The sequence below is a fragment of the Marmota marmota genome, unplaced genomic scaffold (genome assembly GCF_001458135.2).
Source record: "Marmota marmota marmota unplaced genomic scaffold, marMar, whole genome shotgun sequence".
In the NCBI taxonomy this organism is placed as follows: Eukaryota; Metazoa; Chordata; class Mammalia; order Rodentia; family Sciuridae; genus Marmota; species Marmota marmota.
Window position 1 is genome coordinate 6022779 of NW_026000185.1, and position 27899 is coordinate 6050677.

Consider the following 27899-nt stretch of genomic DNA (forward strand, 5'->3'; position numbering starts at 1 on the left):
AGGCCGAGGTGGAGCCTGGCGGCACAGGAAGAGGTGAGCAGCCAGGGCCGCAGTGACAGGTGACGGCACGCATTAAGCTTCCCGGATCCCTTCTGACCAGGCTTCCTCAGCCTCGGACAGAGCCCAAGGACTCGGATAGCCTGCCACAGGGATACCCAGGGCCTCCCACCGCTGCCCAGCACTGGGGCAGGGCAAAACCCAGTGGCAAGGAGATGGAGCTCCCCGGCTCCCCATTCTTGTCATCTCTGGAGCAGCAGCTTGGCCCAGGAGGTAAGCAGAGTCCAGGCCACCTCAGTGAGGGGCAGATGAGGCGGGGGGGGGAGGGGGCAGACGAGGCGGGGATGGGGTGGGGCAGCTAGCAGGAAGGACGGTAACTTTTTATTCTTTTTTTTTTTTTTTATGTACTGAGGATTGAACCCAGGAGTGGTCTACCATTGAGCTACATCCCCAACACTTTTTATGTTTTACTTTAAGACAGGGTCTTGCTAAGTGGCTGAGGCTGGCCTCGAACTTGTAATTCTCCTGTCTCCCCTCCCAAGTCACTGGGATTTTAGGCATAGCCACCGTGCTTTCCTGGAATGGTGACTTTTAAGGACTGAGTTACTCTGGGCATAGAGGAGTCTCCAGTTAATTTTTCTCTGAGTGCTAGGAGCTGCTGAGGCCAGACTGGTTTCAAAGTGTGAAATAAACAAACATGCCCAAGGGACAGGCCCAGGGGAGGAAGCCCAGTCCCCACAGGAAGGGTGGGAAGGTAGGAGGCAGCGGAGCACCCTGCAGGCTGCGCTCCTGGAAGCGTTGCTGTCCGTGGAGGTAACACCATCAGCACCTGCCCCAAGGGTCATGAGGTCAAGGGAGGAGATGCCCGTGGCTCTGGGTGTAGCTCATTGCTCCTGCCCCATAAATGCTGTGCTTGTGTTGGTGTGCAGCCTCTGGGCCTTTCCCAGCTGCACCCTCAGGGAAATCGACGCTTGGCATTCTGAGAGACATACCCATTGAGGGCCTTCTTTGGAACAGTGCTGCCAAGCTGGGCTGGGTGGGTGCTGGCCATGCTGGGGTATTGGCTGTCAGGCCCTCCCAATTGGACAGGCTCCTGGGTCCCAGGTCCTGAGTCTCTTCCCAGTTCCCTCTCTAGAGCCGTGTGCTTCCCAGAGCCTGGAGCTCAGCTTTGACCATCCCAGGCTGCAGGTGGAGCACCCCTCTCCTGCCCAGGGGTGCTGGCTCCCAGGATCAGGCCTGCCCTCCCACTGGTGCCCCAGGGTCAGTACAGTAGGGTCTATCTGAGGACAGGTGCTACTTCCTCCTCCCTTTGGGGAGGCTTCACTCAGGGGTTAGGCAGCTGGCCATGGCGCTAGGGCCATCTCAGGAGGGCTAAAGTACTAAATTTCCAGGCCTGGGGAGGGAGAGGATTCGGAAGAGAGGCGAACCTAAGGAGCTGCGGCCAGAGACACATGGCATCCAGGCAGTGGCCAGTAAGGGAGGCCGCACCTGTCCAGGGCTGCAGGTGGGCAGAGTGGGGGCTGGCCATTCAGGAAGGGCCCAGTAGGCTCAGGTAGCACTGCAGCCCCAGGGCTGAAGTATAAGACAAAGCAGGATCCACTGGTGGAGACAGGGAGCCCAGCCAACCAGGCCTTCTCAGGGTGGAAGCTCAGATGTTGTGCCTGAGCGGCGGGGTCTGAGCCACACCAACCCCAGGGAGGTCCCTAGAACCACCCTCCCTACTCAGAGCTCAGGAGACGGGCCATGGGGACACCTGGAAGGCTCCCAAAGATGGCAGTGACCACCCCTTGTCCCTATAGCCTTGCCCTGTATGCTACAACTTGGATCCCCCAAGACCACCCGAAGCCCATAGTCCCCAGTCTTCCCCTCTGTATCTGGGCTTGCAGGGTCCCTGCAGCTTCTCTGGAAGCCATTTACACTGGGCAGATTGCAGCATGACTGTGATGGCATCTGTGGTCTCCTGACCTCATCAGCTCAGAGGTCTGTGGGAGGCTCCAGCCCACAGAGAGGCTCTGGGGCCCTCAGGGCCTGCAGGCAGAGTCAGCCAGGTAAACGCCCTGGGGTGGGGTGGGGTTGAGATGAAGGGTTGCGGGTCCCCCTGCGCCTCCTTCTTTGTCCTTATTGGAGAAAGTGTCCACAGGGAAAAGCCAGGTTGGGGAGGCTTAGGGTCTTGTTGGAGTAGGGCCTGGGCAGAGGTGTCAGCTCAAATACAGGACGTTGTAAAATTTGAATTTCAGGTAAGCGATAATTTTTTTGTCATATATCACGAGGATTATACTTGTACTAAAAATTATTTGTTATCTGAAATTATAATTTCACAAGTGATTTCCTAATTTGGCAACCCTAGGCCTGAGGTTGGTGGGGTAAAAAAGATGTGTGGCTGATAGAGAGGGAATGTTGGCCCCCAACACAGAGGACCACAGAGGACCACAGAGGCAGGGTGCTTGCTGGGAGCCCCTTCTCAGGTGCATGCAGGTCCCGACCCTGCTCCGCATCCATGTTAGCCTGCTACTCTCTCCTGCTTTGTTCCTCCCGCCTCCCTCTGATCCAGGGGTTCTCGACTCTGGGGGTCCTGCAGGTACCTAGGGGACTTAAAATAGGTCCATGTTGGGGCCCTGCCTCACAATGGAATCCCAGGGTGGTTGGGCTTGAACAGTGGAGTGTTAAAGACAACGCTCCATAGAATGACCATGTGGTGAGCAATCCCGCCTCTGGTAACACACCCCAAAGAACTGGACACTGGGTCTCAAAAAGATGTCTGTACCCTGTGTTCACAACAGCATAATTCACATAGCCAAAAGGTAAAAACCACCCAGGTGTGCACTCCTGGACAAATGCGTAGAGAAACTGTGGTCTACCAGATACCATATCCAACCATGAAAGGGAGAGGAGCCGGCTGGACAGAGGGCTTTCCACTGAGCCAAGGCAGCGAACACAGAAGGACAGACCCATGATCCCCTGTGAAGTCCCTGAGCAGCCACACTCATAGAGATGGAAGCAGATTGGTGGGCGCCAGGGGCTGGGGAGGGGGACAAGGAGTTGTTCAGTGGGGACAAAGTTTCAGTTCTTCAAGGTGAGGGTCCTGCAGGTGGGGGCGATGGTTGCTTGACAACGTGAATGTAATACATGCTACTGAACTGCATTCTTAAATGCTTAAAATGGTCAATTTTATATTATGCATATTTTGTAACAACTTAAAAACTGAATTAAAAAAATGCTCTAGATAATGTCCTTCAGAGCTGAGAAGCACTGAGCTGGGCCATTCACCCTCCTGGCCACCATGCCATCACCAATAGCAGCAGAGTTGTCACCTGGTGGGCATACCTGAGAATCCACCCCAGGGCCACACCCTGACTGCCTGGCCTGAGAGCACAAGGGTCCCCTGGTGTCCTGGCCTGAGGCACTAATGGTCACTGCTTCCTTTTGAACTCTACTCTTTTGGATTTTTAGATAGTTGCTAGCTTAAAAATCAAGGTGTGACTTCCACATGACATGGTGAGTTCAATGGCTTTGTACACACCTATACACCTGTGGAAATACCACTCAGTACCGTAGAGGGCTCCAGTGAGAACCGTCCCCCAGGGTTAACCACTGTTTTGGCATCTTTTGTTTTAGATTGGTTTTGCCTGATTTCAAACTCCCCATAAACAGAATCCTAGATGGAGCTTTTTTTTTTTTTTTGTATGAAAATGTGAGAATCATCCACATGGGTGAAGATGTCCATAGTTCGTTCCTTTTTCTTTTCTTTTTTTTTTTTTTAATGGACACAACACAATGCCTTTATTTTTACATGGTGCTGAGGATCGAACCGGGGTCCTGCCCATGCTAAGGGAGTGCTCTACTACTGAGCCACAATCCTAGCCCAGTTCGTCCCTTTTTCATTGCTATATAGTATTTGATAGTACGAACATACCCCAGGTGATTGTGGGTGAAAACTGGTTGGTCCTACTATTTGGGGAGGTTATGAATGAAGCTATTAAGAACGCCTGGTGGGGGGCTGGGGATATGGTTCAAGTAGTAGCGCACTTGCCTGGCAAGCATGAGGCACTGGGTTCGATTCTCAGCACCACATAAAAATAAAATAAAGATATTGTGTCCACCAAAAGCTTAAAAATAAATATTAAAAAAAAAGAAAGCCTGGTGGGCTGGGGCAGGGGCTCAGTGGCAGAGCGCTTGCCTAGCATGTGTGAGGCCCTGGGTATTGATCCACATTACCACATATAAATAAGTAAATAAAATAAAGGTATTTAAATAAATAAATAAAGGTATTGTGTCTATCTATAACAAAATATTTTTAAAAAGAAAATGTGTGGTAACTGTTTCTTGGCAGTCATAAATGCTCATTTCTGTTGGGTTTCAGGAGGAGAACTGCTGGGCCAGAGAGAATACGCATCTTGTTTTTGTTTTGTTTTGGTGCCAGGGATTGAACCCAGGGCACCAAAACTGAGACACATTCCCAGCCCTTTCTTTGTACTTTATTTAGAGACAAGGTCTGGTTAAGTTGCTTAGGGCCTTGCTAAATTGCTGAGGCTAGCTTTGAACTCGAGATCCTCCTGCTTCAGCCTCTTGAGTAGCAGGTATTACAGGCTTGTACCACCAAGCCCAGCTATAGTCCTAATTTTAATGAATTAATTCCAATATAGTTTCTAGCTTTCTTTTCTTTCTTCTTTTTTAATACTGGAGATCAAGTTCAGGGTCTTATGCATGCTGAACTATACTCCCACCCAATTTCCTTTTCCTTCTTTTTTTTTAATATTTATTTTTTTGTTGTAGTTGGACACAATATGTTTATTTATTTTATTTATTTCTATGTGGTGCTGAGGATCCAACGCAGGGCCTCACGTGTGCTAGGTGAGCGCTGTACTGCTGAGCCACAACCTCAGCCCCAATTTCCTTTTCTTTTATGGTCAGTGTTATTTGTGTTTAGTTTTTACCTAGCCCAAGTTCATAAAGACATTCTCCTACACTTTTTTTCTAAAGGATCTATTGTTTAGACTTCACATTTATGTCGATAGTCCAGCTAAAATTAATTTTTATGTACCGTGTAAGTTGGGGGTCAAGGTTTATTTTGCCCATGTGGGCATTTCATTGGCTGGCACAATATACTGCGAAGAACATCCTTTCTCGCTGAATTACTGTGGTGCATTGTCATCCGCCGGGTGACCGATGTGGGTCTGCTTCTGGCTCTCGGTGCACTGCCCTGGTCTATCCGTCTACCTTGTACCCGTTCCTCACTCCTCCACAGTGCGTCTTGACATTGTCTACTGGGAGTCCTCAGCTTTGTTCGTCATTTCTCAAAATCACTTTGGAAGCTGTGGCGCACGCCTGTAATCCCAGTGGCTTGGGAGGCTGAGGCAGGAGGATTGTGAGTTCAAAGCCAGCCTCAGCAAAAGTGAGAGGCTAAGCTACTGAGTGAGACCCTGTCTACATAAAATACAAAATAGGGCTGGGTATGGGGCTCAGTGGTCCAGTGCCCTGAGTTCAATCCCTGGTACCAAATAAATAAATAAAATAAAAAGGGCTGGGGTTGTAGCTCAGGTAGATCCTCCTCACCCTGTGTTCAATCCCCATTACCAGAAGAAAAAAATATTTTGGAAATTCTGGGACCCTTTCCATTTCCAGCTATGTGTTAGCATCTGTTTGTCAATTTCTAGCCCCTGTTCCCCCAAAAGCCGCTGGGATTTTGATTGGGATGCCATTGAATCTATAGATCAATTTAGAGAGAATTGACGTCTTAATAATATTGAGTCCTCTAAACCATCAACTTAAAGAAGGCCCATGTCTCCATGGGTATTTTAAAGTTTCCTTTAGAAATGTTTAATATTCTGGGGCTGGGGCTGTAGCTCAGTGGTGGAGTGCTTGCCTAGCACGAGTGAGGCCCTGGGTTCCATCCTTGGCACCACATAAAGTAAATAAATAGAATAAAGGTGTTGTGAAAAAAATTCTAAAAAAAAAAAAAGGAAATGTTTGATATTTTTGATTGTCCTTGGTGGCACATGCCTGAAATCCCAGTGGCTCAGGAGGCTGGGACAGGAGGATCACAAGTTCAAAGCCAGCCTCAGCAACAACAATGCCCTAAGCAACTCAGTGAGACCCTGTCTCTAAACAAAATACAAGAAAGGGCTGGGTAGGGCCAGGGTGTGGCTCAGTGGCAGAGCACTTGCCTAGCATGTGTGAGGCACTGGGTTCGATCCTCAGCACCACATAAAAATAAAGTAAAGGTATTGTGTCCATCTATAACTTAAAAAAAAGTGCTAGGGATATGGCTCAGTGGTTGAGTACCCCTGGGTTCAATTCCCAATACCAGAAAGAAATGTTTAAGATTTTTCAGTATGCAGGTTTTATAATTTTTGTTAAATTGTTTCATAGACATTTGACTTTTATGGTATTTTTTGAGGTACTGGAGACTAAACCCAGGAGTACACTATCACTGAACTACACCCCCAACCTTTTTTATTTTAAGACAAGTTATCGCTGAGTTACTGAGACTGGCCTTTAACTTCTGATCCTCCTGCCTCAGCCTCAAAAATAAATAAGTAAATAAAAAAATGTTGTTAATGAGCATTATTACATTTATAATTCTGCTAAACAACCTGTTTAAATTGGAGAGGGGAAGTAATGTTTGTTAGTAAAACTTAAGCGATTAAAATTCACAAAGAAACAAATTCCTTAATTCACTATCATATACTTCTTTCTACATCTTTTTCCTATAGGTGTACAAAAATTGCATCTTATCACAACTGTCTTATGCACCTTGTTTTTTTTTTACATACAAATATATTGAAGATTCTATAGGACTCTATTTATACAAAATTCTACAAGAGGCAGAACTATAGCAAAATAATAGACTAATGGCCACAGGTCTGAATGGGATGGGAAGAGACTGCCAAGGGGCAGAGGAAACTTTCTGGAGAAAAAAATATTTAATGTCTTGATTGTGACAATTGTTACTTAGAGGATACATTTGTCAAAACTCATCTATTGTATACTTAAAATGTGCACATTCTATTGCAAATTCACACAATAGAACATCAAACCATTTTCTGTAACGCAAGGAAGTGATTAAAACCTTTATGGTAAGAGACATTCTTCCAGTGTGACACAGGCCTTGTGCCCTGTGTGATCTCATGGTTCAGCACAGCAGAACAGGGCAGTCATTCACTTTACCAGTCCCTTCTGGGTAGATACTTACTCTTTACCCCTTCCGTTTCTTGCTTCTGCAATCAATGTTTCTGTGGTCTCCCTCCTAGTCCTGTCTTTGAACACCTGTCTGGTTATTTCTTTAGGATAAATTCCCACGTGTGGAATTTCTAGAGCAAAAGTTATTTAGTGGCACTAAATTGATGATCCACAATCAGGGCTAGGGATGGAGCTTTGTGGTAGAGCTTGCCTAGCATGCATGAGACCCCAGGCTTAATACCCAGCACTGGAAAATTAACCATAATTTTTGTAATAATTTACATTTAACACAAACTATGTATTAAGATTCCTACTACTGCCACATTCTCAATAAGGCAGCCTAGTATGTTTTCTTCTCTCTCTCTCTCTCTTTTTTTTTTTTTTTTGGTACCAGGGATTGAACCAGTAACACTTAACTGCTGACCACATCCCCAGCCCTATTTTGAATTTTATTTAGAGACAGGGTCTCACCAGTTGCTTAGCACCTCAGTTTTGCTGAGGCTGCCTTTCAATTCATGATCCTCCTGCCTCAGCCTCCTGAGCAGCTGGGATTGCAGGCGTGCGCCACCTGTGAATTATATATATTTTTCTATTTCTATGTCCATTATTCTTTTTTTTTTCTAAGATGGATCTTTATCCATTAACTTGCTATTTTATTCTTTTCCTTAATTTAAAATATCTGAACAAACAAACAAAACTTCCCTCCCACATTGTTCTGCAGAGCGGGAAATTTGGAAGCATGTGATGGCTCACTGGATTTTGGAGTTGCTATGGTAACCTTGTGTCCATACTTCTTTTTCACTATTTATTTCTTGTTGCTTGGTAAGAGTTCTTTACATATTGACAGTGATGTTCTTTCATATATTTTGTAAATATTACTCCTGGTTTATGTGTTTTTTCCAGCTTTACCTATAGCACCTATTGTTATTTGGAAATATTTTAATTATTCAATATTTTAAGTAATTTAAGGCAAATTTGTTAGTCTTTTTCTTTAAGAATTTTGGGTTTTGTGACTAACTTTAAATAGCCTTTCTTGCTCAAGGACTATTTTAAGATTTTCCTCATATTCTCTTATGGAACTTTATGGTTTCATATTTTTTAAAACTCTTTAGCTCTCTAAAATTAAATTTTATATTAATGTGAACTAAAAGCTCTTACTTTTTTTTCATATGCTGGTCAATGGCCCCAATTCCATTTCTACTGATTTGAAATGCTACTTTTCTCACATTACCAAACTCCTTCATGTGTAAAGGATATACACACGTATTTTCTCCCCGACTCTCTTCTGTTCTACTGGCTCGTGCGTTTATTCTTATACCATCCCATAATCTAGATGCAAGGCTTTCTAAGAACCAGAAGTCTACCTGTGCAGCTCATGGATTGGCAGGGAGGTCTACGGACACTGATCACATCTCTCCTCCAGTGGCTCCCCCCACGCTTAGCACAAAGCCAAATGAGTGACAGTGACCTGGTCTCTGCTCCCCTCTGTCCTTGTCTCCGGCCCGAGGGTGGGCCACCTGCTCACTCACTGTGCCCCAGGAGCTCTGGCCTTTGCCTCCTCCTCGAGCGCAGGACACTTGCAGTTTTCTGCCTCAAATGTTCTCTGCACGGTCAACTCCTTCCCTTCTCTGTCTTCTACAGCTTTCTCAAAGAGACCATCCCTGGCCACTGTGACTGAAGCAGCCGTGCCCGCCCCTGCCCTCCACCTCCTCCATCACAGCCCTGGTCACTGTCAGAAGCCCTGGCTTACTTACTTGTCTTCTTCTGTGTTCTCCACTGAGCTGCACCTGGGCTGCGATCTGTTGTCACTCTCCGTTACCCTGCCCCACATTCTCACAGGATAAGGACTTTACCTAACTTATTCAGCTTCACACCCCCGGTGCCTAGAACACACAAGAGGCCCTTAATAATTTTTTTCCTCATTGAATGAATGATGGAAATAAATCAGTGATGATATCAATATATAGTAAAAAGCTGTTCGTTCCTAATTTTTAAAGGATGTGTAAACCTCTTACAAGTGATAGAGATAATACAGCACAACACTGGGGTCAGTGCTATCTCAACTCAACCTCTTCCCACCATGTATCCTGAAACAAGTCACTTACCTCTCTGAGTCTCAGTGCCCTCATCTATAAAATGGGAAAAATAAGGGTAATGAGATTTCTCATAAGAAGTAAATTAAATAACAAAACGGTGCTCAGCAGAATGTCTGTGACGCTGTCGACTTTGATATACAGTATGGGGCATTATTTGAATGGTAATAGGAAAGCAGGGATCTTCCTCAATGGAAGAAGAAAATTAACTAGAAATCTATCATAAAAATCTGCCATGCCCAACAGTGTGGGCTAGAACCACTCCTGGTATTGCCCGGATACAGCAGGAGCACAGCACAGTGGCTGAGACCAGCACTGCTCCTGGGAAGGGGGCTGGGTGATGGAGTAAAACTGTTCAAAATAAGAGTGACAGTTTAGAAATGAATATATAAAATTATTCTTGTGAAAGAAATTTGAAAACTCAAAATGAATTGACAAATGAAAACCAATGTAAATGAATAAAATAAAGGTCCATCAACATCTTTAAAAAAAACTTTAAAAAAATACCTCTACACAAATGAGAAATTGTTGTTTGGCAAGATCTCGGTAAGAAGAAAATCCCAAGTCTTACTGAAAGGACTAAATAAAAACCTCCAGACACCCACGTGAACAGTACACACTGTTGCTTGCATCAAAACCCCACCTGCGTTTAGAAGAACAAGAGTAAGGAGAGTCAATGGGATTTTGAAGCACAACGAGGGTGGCCTCACCCTGGCTAATGTTTTGGCAGTGACAACACCTGTGTCATTTAAAAAAAAAAAAATATATATATATATATGTATATATATATATATATATATATATATATATATATATTAGTTGTAAATGGACACAATACCTTTATTTTATTTTATTTTGTGGTGCCAGGGCCTCAGGCGTGCGAGGCAAGTGCTCTGCCACTGAGCGACAACCCCAGCCCCCACCTGGGTCATTTTTAATGAAGCAGCAATAAGTCCTGCTCTCTGCTGACCTCAAATCATGTTTTCTCTCCTAGAACCATAGATGATGGTGGCTGGTCCCCACCCCCTGAGTCCCTGGGCCCCTGCTGGAGGGACTGCTGTAGCCTTGTGTCTGGCAAGGAGGGACAGAGGGTAGGGGTGGCCTTGGAGTCCTCGGTGTCCACCTGGCTGCAGAGAGGGCCAAGCGATGCCAGAGATTGGGTCTCAGCATGGCTTCGCTTCCTGGTGCCTCTGCATCACCATCTCCTGCTGCTAGCGGAGCTGCCTGAGGGCTGGGAGCCCCGGCTTCCAAGGAGGCTTAGGAGACCAAGACAAGCAGCTGTGCCTCTGCCTCCTCCACAGATGTACCCCTGCAGAGGCTCCGCCTGCTCTGATGATGCCCTACACCCCACGACCCCACAGCCTAGTCTAGCGTGGTTCCCTCTTGGTGTCGGACATTCTGAGGCTGGACACCTGCAAAATGACCTGTACCCACAACGCAGTGTCACACAGAGCACTGTCACTGCCTGTGCTCCGCCCCCAGTCCTGGCTGCCTCTTTATCTCCCAGTCTGTAGTTCTACCATGTTAAGTAGCTGGAGTCACACAGTCCGTGTCCTTCCCACAGGACTGGGCAGGCCACTTCCTCTCTCCCTCCTTTTGAGAAAACTGCTCATAACCTTATCATTTCCAGGTCACAAATGAGGACAACAAGGTGGGGAGAGGTGACGGCAGCCTGCCCAGGTCACCCAGCTGGTAAGAGCAGATCCAGGGCCCAGGATCCATCTACCTGACCCCTGTCCCCATATGATTATTCCCACTGTCCAGGAACAAACAGCCCTTCCAGCCTCTTCCTAGAGGCCAGGCCAGTGGGCCCCCACTGGGGAAGGTGAGAGTGGATCCTGTCCCTGCCTGGGCTAGCCACCTGTTCCAGGACACTGGACAGGGGGGCAGCAGGCAGCAGGTCTGGGCCCTGTCTTCACAGCTCCGGGCTGCAATCCTGGACTCCATGAGGAAGCAGGAGGTGTGGACAGGCGGGGAGGCCAGCCAGGCCCACAGCACCGGCTCCCCAGCTGAGCAGGTGAAAGCCCTTGTGGACCTGCTGGCCTGGAAGGGCAGTCAGGGTGGTCAGACCCCTCAGGTTCCTGACAGGACACCGGACTCCCCACTGGGTCCTCGCAGCAATGGTAAGCCCCAGCCGGGAGGTGGGTGTCGGAGGGGCACACCAGGTTCTTCCCCTTGCCCCCGCCCTCACCTTGTCCTCTGCAGATTCAAGGATCCGGAGGTACCGCGAGGCCCTGCTGAGCAGGATGGGAGGCGGCCCAGAGCTGAATGGCCCACCGCCCCGGCTGGCCAGCCTCCTGCTGGTGGAGGGCCTGACAGACCTGCAGCTGAGAGAGCACGACTTCACACAAGTGGAAGCCACACGTGGCCAGCAGCGCCCTGCTCGGCCCATCGGGCTAGACAGGCTCTTCCTGCCTCTGTCCCGGGTGTCCATTCCACCCCGAATCTCCATCACCGTTGGGGTGGCTGGCATGGGGAAGACCACCCTGGTGAGGCACTTTGTCCGCCTCTGGGCCCAAGGGCAGGTGGGCAGGGACTTTCTGCTGGTACTGCCCTTGACCTTCCGGGATCTCAACATCCACGAGAAGCTATCTGCCGACAGACTCCTCCGCTCAGTCTTCCCAAATACTGGGGAGGCTGGCCTGGATGTGGCCACCCAAGCCAGAGTCCTCCTGGTCCTGGACGGCCTGGACGAGTGTAAAACACCTCTGGACTTCTCCAATACTGTGGCCTGCACAGACCCCAAGAAGGAGATTCAGGTGGACCATCTGATCACCAACATTGTCCGAGGCAACCTCTTTCCAAAAGTTTCTGTTTGGATCACCTCCCGTCCCAGTGTGGCTGGCCAGATCCCAGGGGGCCTGGTAGACCGGATGACTGAGATCCGAGGCTTCACTGAGGAGGAGATCAAGGTGTGTTTGGAGCGGATGTTCCCTGAGGAACAGACCCTCCTGGGCCAGGTCCTGAGCCAGGTGCAGGCCGACAGGGCCCTGTATCTGATGTGCACCGTCCCAGCCTTCTGCAATCTCACGGGCGCAGCACTGGGCCACTTGTGTCGCAGCAGGCCAGCACTCCATGACGCAGAGCTGTGGCCTCCAAGGACCCTGTGTGAGCTCTACTGTTGGTACTTTCAAATGGCCCTCAGCAGGGAAGGGCAGGAGAAGGGCAAGGTGAGCCCTCGGATTGAGCAGGTAGCCCATGGTGGTCGCAAGATGGTGGGGACGCTGGGCCGGCTGGCCTTCCACGGGCTGGTCAAGAGGAAGTACGTGTTTTATGAGCAAGACATGAAGGCGTTTGGTGTAGACCTCACTCTGTTGCAGGGCGCCCTGTGTAGCTGCTTTCTGCAGCGGGAGGAGACGCTGGCCTCTTCGGTGGCTTACTGTTTCACCCACCTGTCCCTGCAGGAGTTTGTGGCAGCCGCGTATTACTACAGCGCCTCCAGGAGGGCCATCTTTGACCTATTCACTGAGAGCGGCATGTCCTGGCCCAGGCTGGGCTTCCTCACGCATTTCAGGAGTGCAGCCCAACGGGCCATGCAGGCCGAGGACGGGAGACTGGACGTGTTCCTGCGCTTCCTCTCTGGCCTCTTGTCTCCAAGGGTTAATGCCCTGCTGGCTGGCTCCCTGCTGGCCCAGGGCGAGCACCAGAGCTACAGGGCCCAGGTGGCTGAGCTCCTGCAGGGGTGCCTGCACCGTGACACTGCAGTCTGTGCCCGAGCAGTCAATGTCCTGCACTGCCTGAATGAGCTGCAGCACACGGAGCTGGTCCGCAGCATGGCGGAGGCCATGGAGAGTGGGGCCCTAGCCAGGCTAACCGGCCCTGCACACCGTGCTGCCCTGGCCTATCTCCTGCAGGTGTCTGACACCTGTGCCCGGGAGGCCAACCTGTCCCTGTGCCTCAGCCAGGGTGTCCTCCAGAGCCTGCTGCCCCAGCTGCTCTACTGCCGGAGCCTCAGGTGGGCATGGGTTGTGGGCCAAGGAATGAGCAGGACTTGGAATGGTTCCTCCTTCCACTGTGTCCCCTGGGTTAGTCACCTGGTGTGCGATAACAAAGTTCCAAAACTGCACCCAGTTTTTTTTTAAAGGTGTATTTTTAGTTGTAGGTGGATACTATACCTTTATTTTGTTTAAAAAATATAGTTATATTTTAGTTATAGGTGGACACAATATCTCTATTTATTTTTATGTGGTGCTGAGGATTGAACCCAGTGCCTCACCATGCTAGGCGAGTGCTCTCCCTCTGAGCCACAACCCCAGCCCTGCACCCAGTTTTAATACCACAGAAATTCTTTCTCTCACAGTCCTGGAGGCCAGAAGTCTGAAATCAAGGCATTGGCAGGTCCTTGCTCCTTCTGAAACCTGTAGGGAGGACCCTTCTTACCTCTCTAGCTCCTGGCATCTGCCAGCAATCCTTGGTGCTCTTTAGCTTGTAGCTGCCTCTTTCCAGACTCGGCCTCCTTTGTCAAGTGGCCATCTTCTGTGTCTCTGTCTTCACATGGTCCTGCCTCTCCTGTAAGGACACCATGACCCTAGATTATAGGCCCCCTACTCCAGTATGACCTCCTCTTAACTGTTATATCTGCAATGTTCCTATTTCCAAATAAGGCCACATTCTTATGGCACTGGGGGTTAGGACTTCAACAAATGCTTTTTTGGGGAACACAATCCTACCCTTTAATAAACAGCCTCTGAGCCATCCAGTGCTGATGGAAGCTACACCCACTGACTCTACCCTTAGCCCATGCTCCGTTCACTGCTCTGGCCTCAGCAAGTGGGGAGGAAATGGTTTAGGATGAAGCCCTGATGACAGCTCGCTCATGCATTCTCAACAGAGTTAAGGCTGGGCACAATGGCACATGCCTGTAATCCCAGCAGCTCAGGAGTCTGAGGCAGGAGGATTGTAAGTTCAAAGGCAGCCTCAGCAACTTAATGAGGCCCTAAGCAATCCAGTAAGACCCTGTCTCTAAAAAAATATAAGATGTAGCTCAGTGGTTAAGCGCCTTTGGGTTCAATCTTGGGTACCAAAAAAAAAAAGTAGAAGAGCTAGAAGACTGTGTCTCTTAGAGGCACCTGTGAATGGGGTTATTGGGACAGTAACCCCCGGAAGAACCCCCTGAGTAGGAACCCCAGGGATCATAGGCACTGGGTCCCAGGGTTCCCCCTGTAGGGAAGGTCTGAGCATTGCATAGAGGTAGCTCTCTGAGCTTCAGCATGGTGCTGTGGGATGGGGGCTGCCCTGGGCCATTCACCCCCCCATCCCCCGCTATTGCTGCCCCTGGCCAGGCTGGATACCAACCAGTTCCAGGACCCTGTGATGGAGTTGCTGGGCAGCGTGCTGAGTGGGAAGGACTGTCGCATTCAGAAGATCAGGTAACGCTGACCTGGGAAACCCCATCTGGGTGTGTCATGGGGTGTGAGATCCCTTTCCCACTATCCTTTCTGGCCAGTGGCGCCCTTGAGCAGAGGGATCTTTGCAGTGTATGGCTCTGGATGCAGTCTGTTTGCTTTAGCCCATGCTAGAAAGTGCCAGAGACTCAGGCATCTCCTCTTTAAGAAGAGGGAAACGTCCCGGTGAGGCTCGGGCACTGTGTGTGCTATCATAGCTCCTGGCACGAGGTTCTCGCAGCTCCCTTCAATGTCTGCTTTCAAGCTATACTCTTGGCACAGGATTGCATGTTTAATTAAAATTCAAAAACTCAATTTCAAAAAGTTTTAATTTTAATTAAAATTTAATGCATCTGGGCATGGTGACTCCTGTCTAGAATTCCAGCTACTTGGGGGCTGAGGCACGTTCATTCACAAGTTGGAGGCCTGCCTTGGAGACTTAGCCAGACCCTGTCTCAAAATAAAAAATAAAAAAGGTCCGGAGATGGAGCCCAGTGGCAGAGCACCTCCCTGGATTCAACCTCCAGTACCAAAAAAAAAAAAAAATGTGGAGGGCTAGACACATTTTACTACAGCCACACACTCTCTTTCCCCTCTGCTCCTCACTCTCTTTCCCTTCTCTCTCATTGGTCCTCAATGACACGTCCTTGTTTCCAATGTGCAAGGTAATCTGCAAAAAACACACAACTGCTTGTGAAATATTACTTATAAAACATTATGAGCCCCTAGGCTGTCTAGAATTTGAGAACTTTTATGTAGGAGGAGGCCTGGATGATAGATGTTCCTTGAATTCTTTTTTTTTTGTGTGTGTGTGTGCTGGGGATTGAACCCAGGGCCTTGTGCATGCAAGGCAAGCACTCTACCAACTGAGCTATATCCCCAGCCCCTTGAATCCTTTTTTTTTTAATTTTTAACTTTTTTTTTATAGTTGTAGATGGACAGAATGCTTTTATTTTATTGGTTTATTTTTATGTGGTGCTGAGGATCGAACCCAGTGCCTCATGCATACTGGGCAAGCGCTTTGCGACTAAGCTACAGCCAGTCCCCCTTGAATTCTTTTTTAAGCAATAGAATCCTTTTAAAAAATGACATGTCAGGCAGAACCCCAATGAATAAACCAGACAAAAGGGGAACTTCATGATTGAAAGAAGGAATTTGGGGGCCACAGCCTGGCCCATTTGGTTCCCCCTCATCCTCCTGTTGGCTACTGAAGCTTTCCCCAGAGTCAGGAGGGGCCCTAGGAGAATAGCTTGAAAAGTGCCTGGGGACTCTAGTTGAACACCATATCCCATGAGCTGAAGATCCTATAGAACTATAGAGACATCTCGACTGCCGTCGAAACAACAGTAAATAAATCAGGGGTGTGTGTGTGTTTGTGTGTGTGTGTGTTGTTTTCTTCCTGAGGGTCAGTTTACAATACCTCTCTCTGGGGGCCATATAGCAGATTTCTGTAATTGCCATAAGTCTTGGCTCTCATTTGGGTAGAAAATTTCCTCTAAAACTCTTTGCCAGGGTGAGGGTCTGTTGGGCCTCTCCGTCCTTACTTGTCTAGGCTCAGGGACTTTCTTGTGATCAGCTTTCTGCTCCAGGGGTCAGTCACCTGGTTTCTGCCTATTTGGGGGCTCTGATGATTCAGATACTTGAGGCTAATCACGGGCACTGCGTTAAGGAGGAGGTGATGAGATTCTGCACCTGAAGTAATCACTCCTGTCTCTCTCCTCGGGCAGCCTGGCTGAGAACCAGATCAGTAACAAAGGGGCCAAAGCTCTGGCCAGATCCCTCCTGGTCAACAGAAGTCTGACGGCTCTGGAGTAAGTAGGACACCTAAGGCCACTGGAACAAGGAGAGTTTTAAGCCATCTCCCTCCTATGAAGTGACTGGGTCTTATCTGTCCTTCCCTGATGCCCCAGACTCAGCCCTGGTAGACTCTGGGCATGGCGTTCTGTCCCATTTAGGACAGGTTTCACCTCCCTGCAGCCCACGTTTTCCTGGATGGCTGGAAGGACAGCCGAGCTTGCAAAGTCACGGCTCCTCAGCTGTTGAGCTTCACCCTTAATAGCAGCCAGTTTTCAGCCCTCAACTCAGCTTCGCTGGGCTACCAGCCCTGCTTCCTTTCCCCATCATGTCAGCTATCTGGAGAGACACTCCCTCCTTGCTCACTTATTAAGGATCCCTTCCCTGGTTCCACCAGGTGTGAAATGCTAAACCCTCACGCATTCCCTTCAAAGATCCCAGATCTGAAGGTCTGTGTACTTTCTGTCCCTCCTCTCCTCCCTGAGAGTCATTTTTCTCTGTCAGCCTCCGCAGTAACACCATTGGACCACAGGGAGCCAAGGCGCTGGCTGAAGCTCTGAAGATTAACCGCACTCTGACCTCTCTGAGGTACGCGTCTCCTGCTCCCAACCTCCAGGAGAGGGCCTGCAAAACCCTTGCCTCAGGAGGCACCTATGGAGTGGGAGGTGATTCAAAATGGTGGGCATGGGACACCAGCTTTCACCCACTGGGTACCAGAGCTTGTATCCTAAGCAAACTTCAAGTTCTAACTCTTCCTTCCTCTTTGTGCCTCTGTAACTCCACAGTCATGGCGTTAGACTTCCCCTGTAAGCTGCCTTCTTGAAAGGGCAACATTTGGTGTGGTTGACTGTGTCCTTTTCAGGAGCCTGTGGCTGTGTCCATCCTTAGTTGAGTGGGTACCACTGTTCTGTCGTTTTGCCATTTGTTTATTATTAGTATTACTCACATAATACCATTTTGAAGTACCCAGGTAACTGGTGTTAGTACACTCAGCGCTATGTCACCATGCCTGAATCTCGTTCTGAAATGTTTTCGTCATCACAAAGGATTCTTGTACACGTTAGCTGTCACTTTCCATTCTCCCTTCTCTCCAGCCCCTCTCGTGAACCAATCCTTCCTCTCTGACTGGATTCACCCATTCTGGACATTTCATCTGAATGGAATCAATGGTGCCAGGTCCATTGATGACATGCCTCTTTCTTCTCTCCTGTTTGGCTCCTTTGTCTTTTTCCTGCAAGGTGGAATGAATGGGGTGAACCTCAAACTTCTGACCCATCTGGATAGGCCCTATAACAAGTAATGGCATGCACTGGTGCTTCATTCTATTTTATGGATAATACTCTGTTGAATAGAGAGGCCATGATTGGTTTACCCATTCACCCATCAATGAGTATTTGTGCTGTTTCCTCCTTTTGGCCATAATCAATAATACTGCTATGAATATTTGTGTGCAAATATTCAAGTGCCTGTTTTCAATTCTTTGGGATATATACCTAGGAATGGAATTGCGGGGTCACCTGCTAACTCTGTTTAACCTTCTGAGGAGCTGCCAAGACTCTCTTCCATAGAGGCTGTGTGAGGGTTCCCAACAGCAGTGTGAGGGTTCCAGTTTCTCATTATCCTTGCCGGTAATTGAGTACTGTGGCTTTTAGGTGCAATGGGCTATTGATGATTTTGTTATTGTTTGACAGAAGCATGGGCATCTTGCTCTCACTTAGTAGGCATGGGCTTGGAACCAGTGAAGGAAGGGCTGACTCTAGTGGGCAGTGAGGAGGGCACATAATGGTCAGGGCCTCTTCTCACTAAGGCCAGCTGCTGCCCTCTCAGCAGGTACCCTGTGGAGGTGCCTCCACTGCAGGGAGTTCAGGCCACACCAGGAATTCTCTTGTGCTCCATCAGCAATATACTCCTTCCTGCCTCCACAGCCTCCAGAGCAACATGATCAAGGATGATGGTGCCAGGTCCATGGCAGAGGCCTTGGCCTCCAACCAGACCCTCTCCCTGCTGCAGTGAGTGGACACATCTCCCCTCTCTTCTCCCACCTCCCCTCTCTCCTGTTTGGCCTCTTCTTTTCCTGCAAGGAGAAATGGATGGGGTGAGGCTGAAGCTTTCTGACCCCTCTGGATGGCCCCAGGATAACTTGATGCTCACTGCTTTTCCAGAGAATAGATGTGGGGAAATTACTGGAAATAAAACCTCTTGTCAAACCAGAAAGCCCTCTCCACAAACATAGGAACGAACACAACAGTCTTATTGTTGAATAAGCATTCAGGACTGCAGTGCACATTGTAGGCAATCTGCTGCAGCCCTTTTCTGCAGCCCAGCAGATAGGACCCATCCCTTACACTCTCAAGATAAATGACAACTTATAAGAAAACACATTATTATTATTATTATTATTATTATTATTATTATTATTTTGTAGTACTAGGGATTGAACCCAGGGCCTCATGCATGCTAAGCAAGTGCTCTTTTTTTTTCATTTAGCCTTTTTGAAAAATATTTGTTTTAGTTGTTGATAGTCCTTTATTTTATTTATGTATTCATATGTGGTGCTGAGAATTGAACCCAGTGCCTCACACATGCCAGGCAAGTGCGCTACCACTGAGCCCCAGCCCCAGCCCCAAGTAAGTGCTCTTCTTATTTTTATTTTGAGACAGAGTCTTGCCAAGTTGACCAGGTTGGCCTCAAACTTGCAATCCTCTGGCCTCAGTCTCCTAAGTAGCTTGATGACGCCATTTGTCACTTATAGCTTATCCTACAGTCACCAAATAATTTGGGGGTGATCATCTATTTCCCCAGTTGCTTTTATCTAAGGGAAAAATAAAATTTTTTCTGTCTTTATGACAAGCAGGTACTCACAACAGGTGCCCAGGCTAATTCCCACAGAAGCAGGAAGACAGGGACCATCCCTTGCTAGATTTTTACCTGTACAGAGACCCTGAGAAAGACATTCCTAGGCTGTGAAATGGGCAGGAAGTTGATTGAGCTCTTAAAGAGACTTGCATATTTCTCAACAGGACAGAGAGTACTTGCAACCTCATGTGTCCTCTAAGAGAGTGGTGGTTGTCTCTTTTCTTTTTGGAAGATTACTTTTTTTTTTTTTTAAGGCTCGTATTCGGCCTCATGTAGGAGGCTCTGTCCTGTTGATCCTCCTATCCCTCTCCCCAGAGGTTCTCAAAGGGGGGGGCAGGCTACTGGCTGGTCTAGATGGAAGACTGACAGATGAGGGCCCAGCAGGTCTTGTGCATGTAGGTCCCCCATGCAGGAAGGTGCTGGCTCTATCAGCAGCCACTGATTGCCACTTACATGGGAGGCCCCAGCTGCTCTTGTCCCTTGTTCTCCCACATAAAAACATCACCAGACCCTCTGAGACCCCTTCCCACTGCTGTACAAATGGAGACATGCTCCAACTTTTCTCTACCTCTTGCCCTGAACCTAGACTGTCCTTGGCCTGGCAATAGCTGTGGTCAGATTTGCTGATGGACCCCTCTTGTCTCCCACAGCCTGCAGAAAAATAGCATTGGGCCCGCGGGAGCCCAGCGGATGGCAGAAGCCTTGAGGCAGAACAGGAGTCTGAAGGAGCTCATGTGAGAAACACAGAAGGGCCAAATTGGTATTCTCAATGCCCAGCACAAGACCAACCATCCTAAATATTTGTGGGCACAAGCATGAATAGAGAGATGGGAATATGATTGGAAGGGAAGATGGGAGGATGGTGAATAGATGGATAGATGGATGGATGGATGGACTAATGGATAGCTGCAGGACAGCTGGCTTTTTGATTACAAAGCACTGGGCCAGAAGAGTGGAGACTCAGATGTCCAGGATGGGGTGACTGCTCACGTTCTCAGGCTCATGCTTACTGCCTTCCCAGCTGGTACATTTCTTAGTAAACTTCACATTAAAGTACCACCAAAACCTCTCACTAAGGGTCGACACTGACCTCCTGCCCTTGCCAGGGAGTCAAGAAGGACTTTGCTACCTTGATCTTTTACAGGGATAGGGGGTCACTTGCAAAGACTACAGATTAACAGGACCCAAGCAGAGCAAATTGCCCTGGGCACCCTTGAGACAGAAGAGGCTACTTCCCCTGAAGGCTTCCCTGGGCCCTGATGCCCAGGTCTGGCTCTGTGCAGCTGCTGCAGGAGGTGGGCTCACCCATGTCTCTCTCTTGTAGGTTCTCCAGTAACAGCATTGGTGATGGAGGTGCCAAGGCTTTAGCTGAGGCCCTAAAGGTGAACCAGGGCTTGGAGAGCCTGGAGTGAGTCTGCCTGAACACCTTCCAGGGGTGATAATCATTCCCGGGCTCTCCATCTAGCAGATGGCTGGCTGGTAGTGCCAGAAGAAGGCTGCCAGCCAGCACTTCTTCCTTGCCAGAATCCTGCTAATTCCAGCCCTGAGTGCATTCTGCCCTCCTTGTCCATCAACTCCATGTCTCTGGACAGTAAGGCTGGGGTTACCTCTAGTTTCCAGAACAAGTTCCCAGTGCTCTTGATAAGTGCACAGATGAGGAGGGAGCTGGCTGCCACAGCCTTGACTGGGCAGGGGGTGCTGAGTGACTGCTGTACCATACTCTTTGGGCTGCAGAAGCAACGTGCCTTCCTCTGAGGACATGTGGAGCCACCCATGTCAAGGCAGAGTCTAGACCTTGGTGCTTGTGCTAAACCTACCTACCCTGACCTGGCAGGGGCTAGAAGGTAGGGCAATGGGAGGAAAGAGGGATGAGAGCAGCAATCTCCAGGCCTCCCCAACCCAGAGCCTGTGGCCTCAGGCTGGACTGGACAGCTTTCTCTGGGTCCTGGGACAGCCATGACGCCACATTCTGTCTGCAGCCTGCAGAGCAACTCCATCAGTGATGCGGGAGTGGCCATGCTGATGGAGGCCCTTGGTGTCAACCAGACCCTCCTCAGCCTCAAGTAAGTCCTGGATTCCCTCCCACCCAGGGTGTCCTTTTGACCAGAGGCTATGCAAGGAACTCTGGGATTTGGAAAGAAGAGCTGGTGCTGGGAAGCATGTTATGGGGAAATCTGTGGCTGGGGCAGGCTTGGCTCTGAAAACTGGGCACCCTGCTCCTCTTGAGGGCAGGAGATAGTTATGGCCCTATGGGCTGCTCTGCTGCTCCGTACCCATGGGCAAGCCCTTCAGGTGCCCAACATGCTCACCTGCCTCTTGCCCTTCACACTTCTGAGGTCCTGTCATCCTATCCTCTTCCTCCTGGACGTTCTTGTATGGTCATTAGTCCTGAGTGGGGGCACCTGGCTGGCAGCCCTTGCTTGGAGCCCTGGTTTGCTAGAACTGGCTCCTTCATACCTCAGCCAGCACCTCTTCCCTGCCAGAACCCCGCTAATGCCAGCCCTGAGTGCATTCTGCTCTCAGTCTCTGACCTCCATCCGCCTTGTCCAGCAGTTCCATGTCTCTGGATAGTAAGGCTGGAGTTACCTCTAGTTTGGCCCAGGATCCACCTGAGGTTTCTTAAGCTTCATAAAACCTGGGTGTATCTGCCACTAGAGGTCTCACCTGCCTCGTAGGAAGCTCAGGGTCTTCCCTTTCTTTCTTAGCCTTCGAGAAAACTCCATCAGTCCTGAGGGAGCCCAGGCCCTGGCTCATGCTCTCTGCATCAACAGCACTTTGAAACATCTGGAGTACGTGATGGGGTCAGGGAGGGTGTGGGGAAGGGGGTAGAGACTGTGCCTCCTTGGGATCATTTGTGCCACAGCCTCCTCGCCCACCCAGAGCTCAGAGCTGGTGGGCACCATTATAATGGGCCAGGCCCTCAGTACCCTCACCATTTTACAAGGCTAAGAAGGACCTGGGTGGGAAACAGGCAGCCCTGGTGACTGGTGGCAACCCTCACACGAGCCCTCCCCTACATTGTGGTATAAATGACACAATTGACGACAGGGAGATACTCTGCTGGTCTCCACTGGGGATGAACCAGCCGAAGGGAGGGGACTCAAGAGTTGATGTGGGGTCATAGTATTGAGAAGCAACCCCCAGGGCAGCTCCACCACATTCTGGCCAGGTGACCTGTCACTGCACCCACTGAGCTGAGCCTGGGACCTGCCCCTGGGTTGTTTTCAGGATTTGGTACGACACTCCCCAGGACACCAAAGTTCTCACAGATATGAGCCAAATAATTAATACCAGCACAGACTTGGGTGGTCCTTGGGAAGAGGGGGAGTGGGTAGAACTCCCCAGTGACCAGGGACAGGCAGCTTCAGGACAGGTTCCCATTCACTCGTTTCTTCTCCCTTTTCCCAGCCTGACAGCCAACCTCCTCCATGACCAGGGTGCCCAGGCCATTGCAGTAGCAGTGGGAAAAAACCACACCCTCAAGTCCCTTCAGTGAGTCTGTGCCCCACCCCAGCACCCCATGCCCCTCTGTAGAGCTGCAGGACTACTCCCAAAGGGCCACAGACCAAGCCTGGCTTCGGGACACCCTCACCTGGGTCTCAGGGGCTTTCCAGGCTGCCCATCTTCAAGTAATATGTGCCCCCTCTCCATGGTTCTGATTCCTGAGGCTGATCCTCAGACAACAGAACTATGGTGGGAGATGGATGCCACCATGATGCCCTGGGAAGCCATGCTTTATGCAGGGACTGTCTGGAGAATATTTAAGCTTGTCCCTGTGGTCACCACTAATAGAATGCATGCTGACCCTTTGGGAACTAAGTCTGAGGGGAGCAGCAGGAATCCTCTTGGATTCACCCTGCTATCAGATCCTCTAGAAGCTTCTGGAGCCTCCTTGGCTCTGCCCCTGAGCCACGTGTTCATGTGTCTGTCTGCTTAGCCTGCAGTGGAACTTCATCCAGGCCAGTGCTGCCAGGGCCCTGGGACAAGCACTTCTGCTCAACAGCAGCCTGACCAGCTTAGAGTAAGTGTGGCCTGCAGGGACTAAGGGGAGGTGGGGTAAGCAGGGAGGTCTAAAACCTCAGATACCCAGGCACAAGGCTGGTGAATGGATGACCCTTGGTGGTACAGAGCTATCTCTGCCCTAAGACCAGCGGGCTTGTTTCAGGACTCACCTGTTTAAAAATATCTGTGTATCTGTTATATAGAGATATATAGCAGTTTTACTGGGACATAATCCACATACCATAAAATTTGCCCATTTTATTTATACCAAATAAAATGTGTACATGCACACAAATATATTCTGATCCTCAGACAACAAAACTATGGTGGAATGAAGTACTAACACACGGTAAGGAATGAAGTACTAACACACGGTGCAACCGCAACATGGATGAACCTGGAAATGTACAATAAACACAGGTGTGCTGGGGAGCTCAGGGGTAGTGTGCTTACCATGATCCAGGCCCCGGATCCAATCCCCAGCACATACACACACACACACAAAATTGTAAAACCAGTACCAAGATCATCTTAGAAGATTTCTCTCATCCTAAAATGAAACCCATACCCATCAGCACTCTCCATTCTCCTCCCTGCATCCCTCAAAAATGAATCTATCTGTCCCCTGGATCTGCCTAATCTAGACGTTTCATCATTCCACATAAATCCAATCATACAACATGTGATCTTTTGTGACTTTTTTTGAGCCCCATCTGCTTCCGCCCTGACAATTCTCCCTCAGCCTCCAGGATACTCTCTCTCTGGATGGTCCTCCTCAATCTTCTCTTCTGTTCCACTCTGATTCTGGGGCTCTTTGGGGTTCTGGCCCAGGCCCTTGTAATGACATTCCTTTTCTGAGTTTGCCTCCTCTCCTAAGGCTCCCACTGCCTTGAGAATTCCAATGACCTCCACATCAACATTCCAGCTCTCTCTTAAGTCCTGTGGAATTCACACCTTGGCCTGTCCCCTCAGTGTCCCACAGGTAGAGCAGGATGCTGCATTCTTTCCCACAAGCCTTTTTGGTTTCCCATCTGGCTCCTGGGACAAGCTACTGTGCAAGCCAGAGCACCACACTTGCTCCTTCCTCCATTTCCAGCTCATCTCCAAGTCCTGTCCATTCTCCCTCGTGGTGTCCCTCCCCCCCGTTTCCCTCCACTGCCAGCATCCAGGCCACATCCCTACTCACCTGCTTCCCTGGCAGCCTCCACATCCAGGCCATCCCCTCAGGCTGCTGAACAGTGTCCCCACCTGGGTGAGATCCTTCAGTGCTGTCCAGTGCCTGCAGTGAAGTGTTACCCTGCAGCATGGCTTACGAGGCCTGGAAAGATCTATTTCCTTCACACTCCCCAGTCTTTTTTTTTTTTTTTTTTAATTTAACCTTTATTTACTTGTTATTTATTTTTTTAATGTGGTGCTGAGGATCGAACTCAGGACCTCACCTGCCTCACCTGTCCTAGGCAAGCACTCTACCTCTGAGCCACAACCTCAGCTCTCCCCAGTCTTTTGTTTCTCACCACTCCAGGAACTCAGCTCAATTTCCCTGGGCTCCTCAGAGGTGCCAGGCCCTCCCCACCCCTTATTACCTGTGTTGGTTCAGATCTGTCTCTGGGGTACCACACTGGGATAGGAGACTCCATTGGCCTTCCCTGCAGCTGTACTTAGCTAAACTACTAATTTAATTGCAAATTCCAATCTGAGTTCCAACAGGGTAGAACTGCCTTTCCTGCTTTGCACATATCCAGCACACAGGGCATGCTCAAATATAATGAATGCAGACTGATCACTTTACATGCCATATCCACTTGACCTAAACTCAAGTCATTTATCGTGACAGTGCCTGCTATTTTCCTTGAATTTTGAAGAATGGTGGTTATAAAACCCTAATCAGAAAGAATGGTCTGGAGATTGAGAGCTTTGAGTTAGTTTCTGGTTGGCTTTGAAAAGCATTCCCCTTTTGGTCCCGAACCCTTGTTATCAGCAATTCCCATGTGTTCTTTCCTGGACTCTGATGGTTTGTTCGTGGCTGGTGTGTGGTCTGAATTGAATCTGGAAGGCCCAAACACAGCAGGTCCTTGCTACAGTGCTGGCCCATCCCTCTGTGCCTGAAGAGGTCACTCTGTTCAGCTTACAGGAGAACGCCATTGGGGATGAGGGAGCTTCTGCGGTGGCCAGTGCGCTAAAGGCAAACACAGCCCTCACTGCTCTCTAGTAAGTCCCTGTGGTGCCAGGAGCCCAGGAGCCCAGCTCCTTCACTATCCTCTCATGCTGCCCGCCATCTTTGTTTACAGTCAAGAAAGGTGTGTTTGATTATCAGTAACTGGGAAATCAAACACCTAGAGGCATGAATTAGGGGTACCATGTGTCCTCCTCCAGTAAATCCAGGAGATTGCTTCTGCTTTCTGCACCCTGTGTCCAGACCTCCGTCTCAGGCATAAGGGTGTAGGTGGGAGACGCAGTAGTATTCTCTGGACAGGTCACAGACCAACAATCTGCAATGCTGTTTCTCCACTTCTACTCCCCGTGAAGGGTGGACCTTTTGGAGGGAGGCCTTGCCTGCTTGCACTGATTGCCCCTCCTCTTGTAGCCTCCAGGTGGCCTCCATTGGTGCACCAGGGGCCCAGGCGCTGGGGGAAGCCCTGGCTGTGAACAGAACGCTGGAGATTCTTGAGTGAGTATTCCTGTCTCCGGCAAGTCTTTTGCTCAAAGAAATCAAGCTATGGATTCATAGTGGATACCAATTGACATGGAAACTCACAGATGATCTTCAGTATTTCAGGTCATGTGTACCCCAGCGTCTCTATTCCCACTCCCTGCCTTTTTCCTGGAGTCACTAGTTTGTCCTGCTCTTTGGGTTGGCCTTGCCCAGGCTAAACATGTGTGGAGCCCCTGTTTAGGTCTCCGTGGTAGCAGTGGCAATGGATTCTGGTCTCTGAGAAGGTCCAACCCCTGGTGAGGGAGCTTAAGCACCATGAAGCTCTTGGGTGTGTCCAGGTCATCCCTGCTCTTATGGTTCCCTGTGAGGCTAAGTGCACTGGTCACTTGCTGGATGGAGTGCTGCATTGCCCATCTCAGCCCAGCCTTTCTTGGAAATGGAAAAGGAAAGGACTCCAACAAAGCACCCAAGCCTGGGCTGGCCTCAACCCCCTTCGTGTGTCCTGCTCCCTAGAGCGCAGCCTGGTTCTAGTGCCTAAAAGTGAGGAAGGCGCAACCCTCACCTCCAGTGATTGCCGAAGTCCAAGTAACCCCACATCCACCTGGAGAGGTGCCATTGTCACTTCTCAGCCTGTCCCTGTACCTTAGGTGTCCTGTTTTTCCTGACAGCTTACGAGGAAATGCCATTGGAGTGGCAGGAGCGAAGGCCTTGGCCAGCTCACTGAAGATTAACTCCAGTCTCCGAAGGCTTAAGTGAGTGGCTGTCAAACCTGCCTGTGTCCTGGAGCAGCATACTGCTGTGCTGGATCTTCCCTGTGAGCTAAAATGCTCCTGATTTCCTCTAGCTACTCCTCTATTAAAGTCCATATCCTTTGTTGGTGGCTTTGTTCCTTCTGCTTAAGTCAGAAATCACTTAAAATCTGCACTTAGGGTCTTGGGTGGGGCAACCTGACTGCTGACAGACACCATCATGGTCAAATGCCATCTCACAGTTGTGGCACCTACAAACAAGTCAAACCCAGAACTGCTTGTCCTCCCTGCCCCCAATAAGGTAATGTCTCCTTAGGCATTTCTCTGGTCCTGATGACTCACTGTAGTGACTCCATCTTTTCTCTGCCTAGTCTTCAAGAGAACTCCTTAGGGATGGATGGGGCCATATGCATTGCCAGTGCTCTGTCTGGGAACCATGGGCTGCAGCACATCAAGTGAGTAGCTTCACTAGCACTGGCTCTTTCCACTTTTGCCCCACCTTCAGAACTGATCCCAGGTCAGGCCCTGCCTTTAGCTCAATTCTGGGAACCAGTGCCCAGGCCGCCCAGCAGCTCCACAGGGGAATGCATTCTGAGGAGGAGCCAGCTACAGACTCATCTGTGGGAGGGACTGTGGAAGCACAAAGGTTCCTCAGTTGCTATGGTGACCACTGCTCTACTCAAGGGAACGGGTGGGTGCTGAGCCCTGTCCTAACCCTTCTCTATTCTAGTCTCCAGGGAAATCAAGTTGGGGACTCTGGTGCCAGGATGATCTCAGAAGCTATCAAGACCAAAGCTCCCTCATGCACTGTGAAGATGTGAGCAAAGCCAGTCACTGGTGGAGAGGATGGACAGATTCCAGAGAATGAAAGCTTCTGAACAGAAAGTGATCTCTGGTCACAATCCTGCATTCTGGGAATGCTGCTGACCCAGTACAAGAGCTGGTCTCCTGCACAGAGGAAAAAAGGTCTCAGGCACCTTTTCCTAGTCCAGGGCAAGTCCTGACGATGGTGGATGGAAATTCTGCAATGGCAGAGAGAAGGAGCTGCTACCAAGGGACTTGAGGACAAAAGTCTCAAAGTTCATCAATGTAGGGAGTTGGTTCCACGTTATTTATATCCAAAGTATTTAAAAGTTCCAACTTTGAACAAATTTAGCTGGGTACAGTAGTATAATCTTGTAATCCCAGCTAA

At 49.4% G+C, this 27899-nt stretch overlaps 1 protein-coding gene across 6 annotated transcripts; it reads left to right on the forward strand.

Annotated features, from left to right (window-relative positions):
• Nlrc3 (NLR family CARD domain containing 3) lies at positions 1-27899 on the forward strand. Of its 6 annotated transcripts, none has more exons than XM_015490813.2 (19): positions 5-270; positions 10900-10961; positions 11191-11392; positions 11475-13224; positions 14552-14638; positions 16381-16464; positions 16952-17035; positions 18373-18456; positions 19954-20037; positions 20628-20711; positions 21283-21366; positions 22009-22092; positions 22712-22795; positions 23241-23324; positions 25430-25513; positions 25890-25973; positions 26627-26710; positions 27079-27162; positions 27438-27899. In XM_015490813.2, the coding sequence occupies exons 3-19, from the start codon at positions 11215-11217 to the stop codon at positions 27526-27528; spliced, it is 3198 nt and encodes a 1065-aa protein (XP_015346299.1). In that variant the 5' UTR covers positions 5-270; positions 10900-10961; positions 11191-11214; the 3' UTR covers positions 27529-27899. The 6 variants fall into 6 exon arrangements, 4 of the variants coding, with proteins under 4 accessions (XP_015346299.1, XP_048645215.1, XP_048645217.1 ...); XM_048789258.1 differs by lacking the exon at positions 10900-10961 and adding an exon at positions 11034-11094; XM_048789260.1 differs by lacking the exon at positions 25430-25513.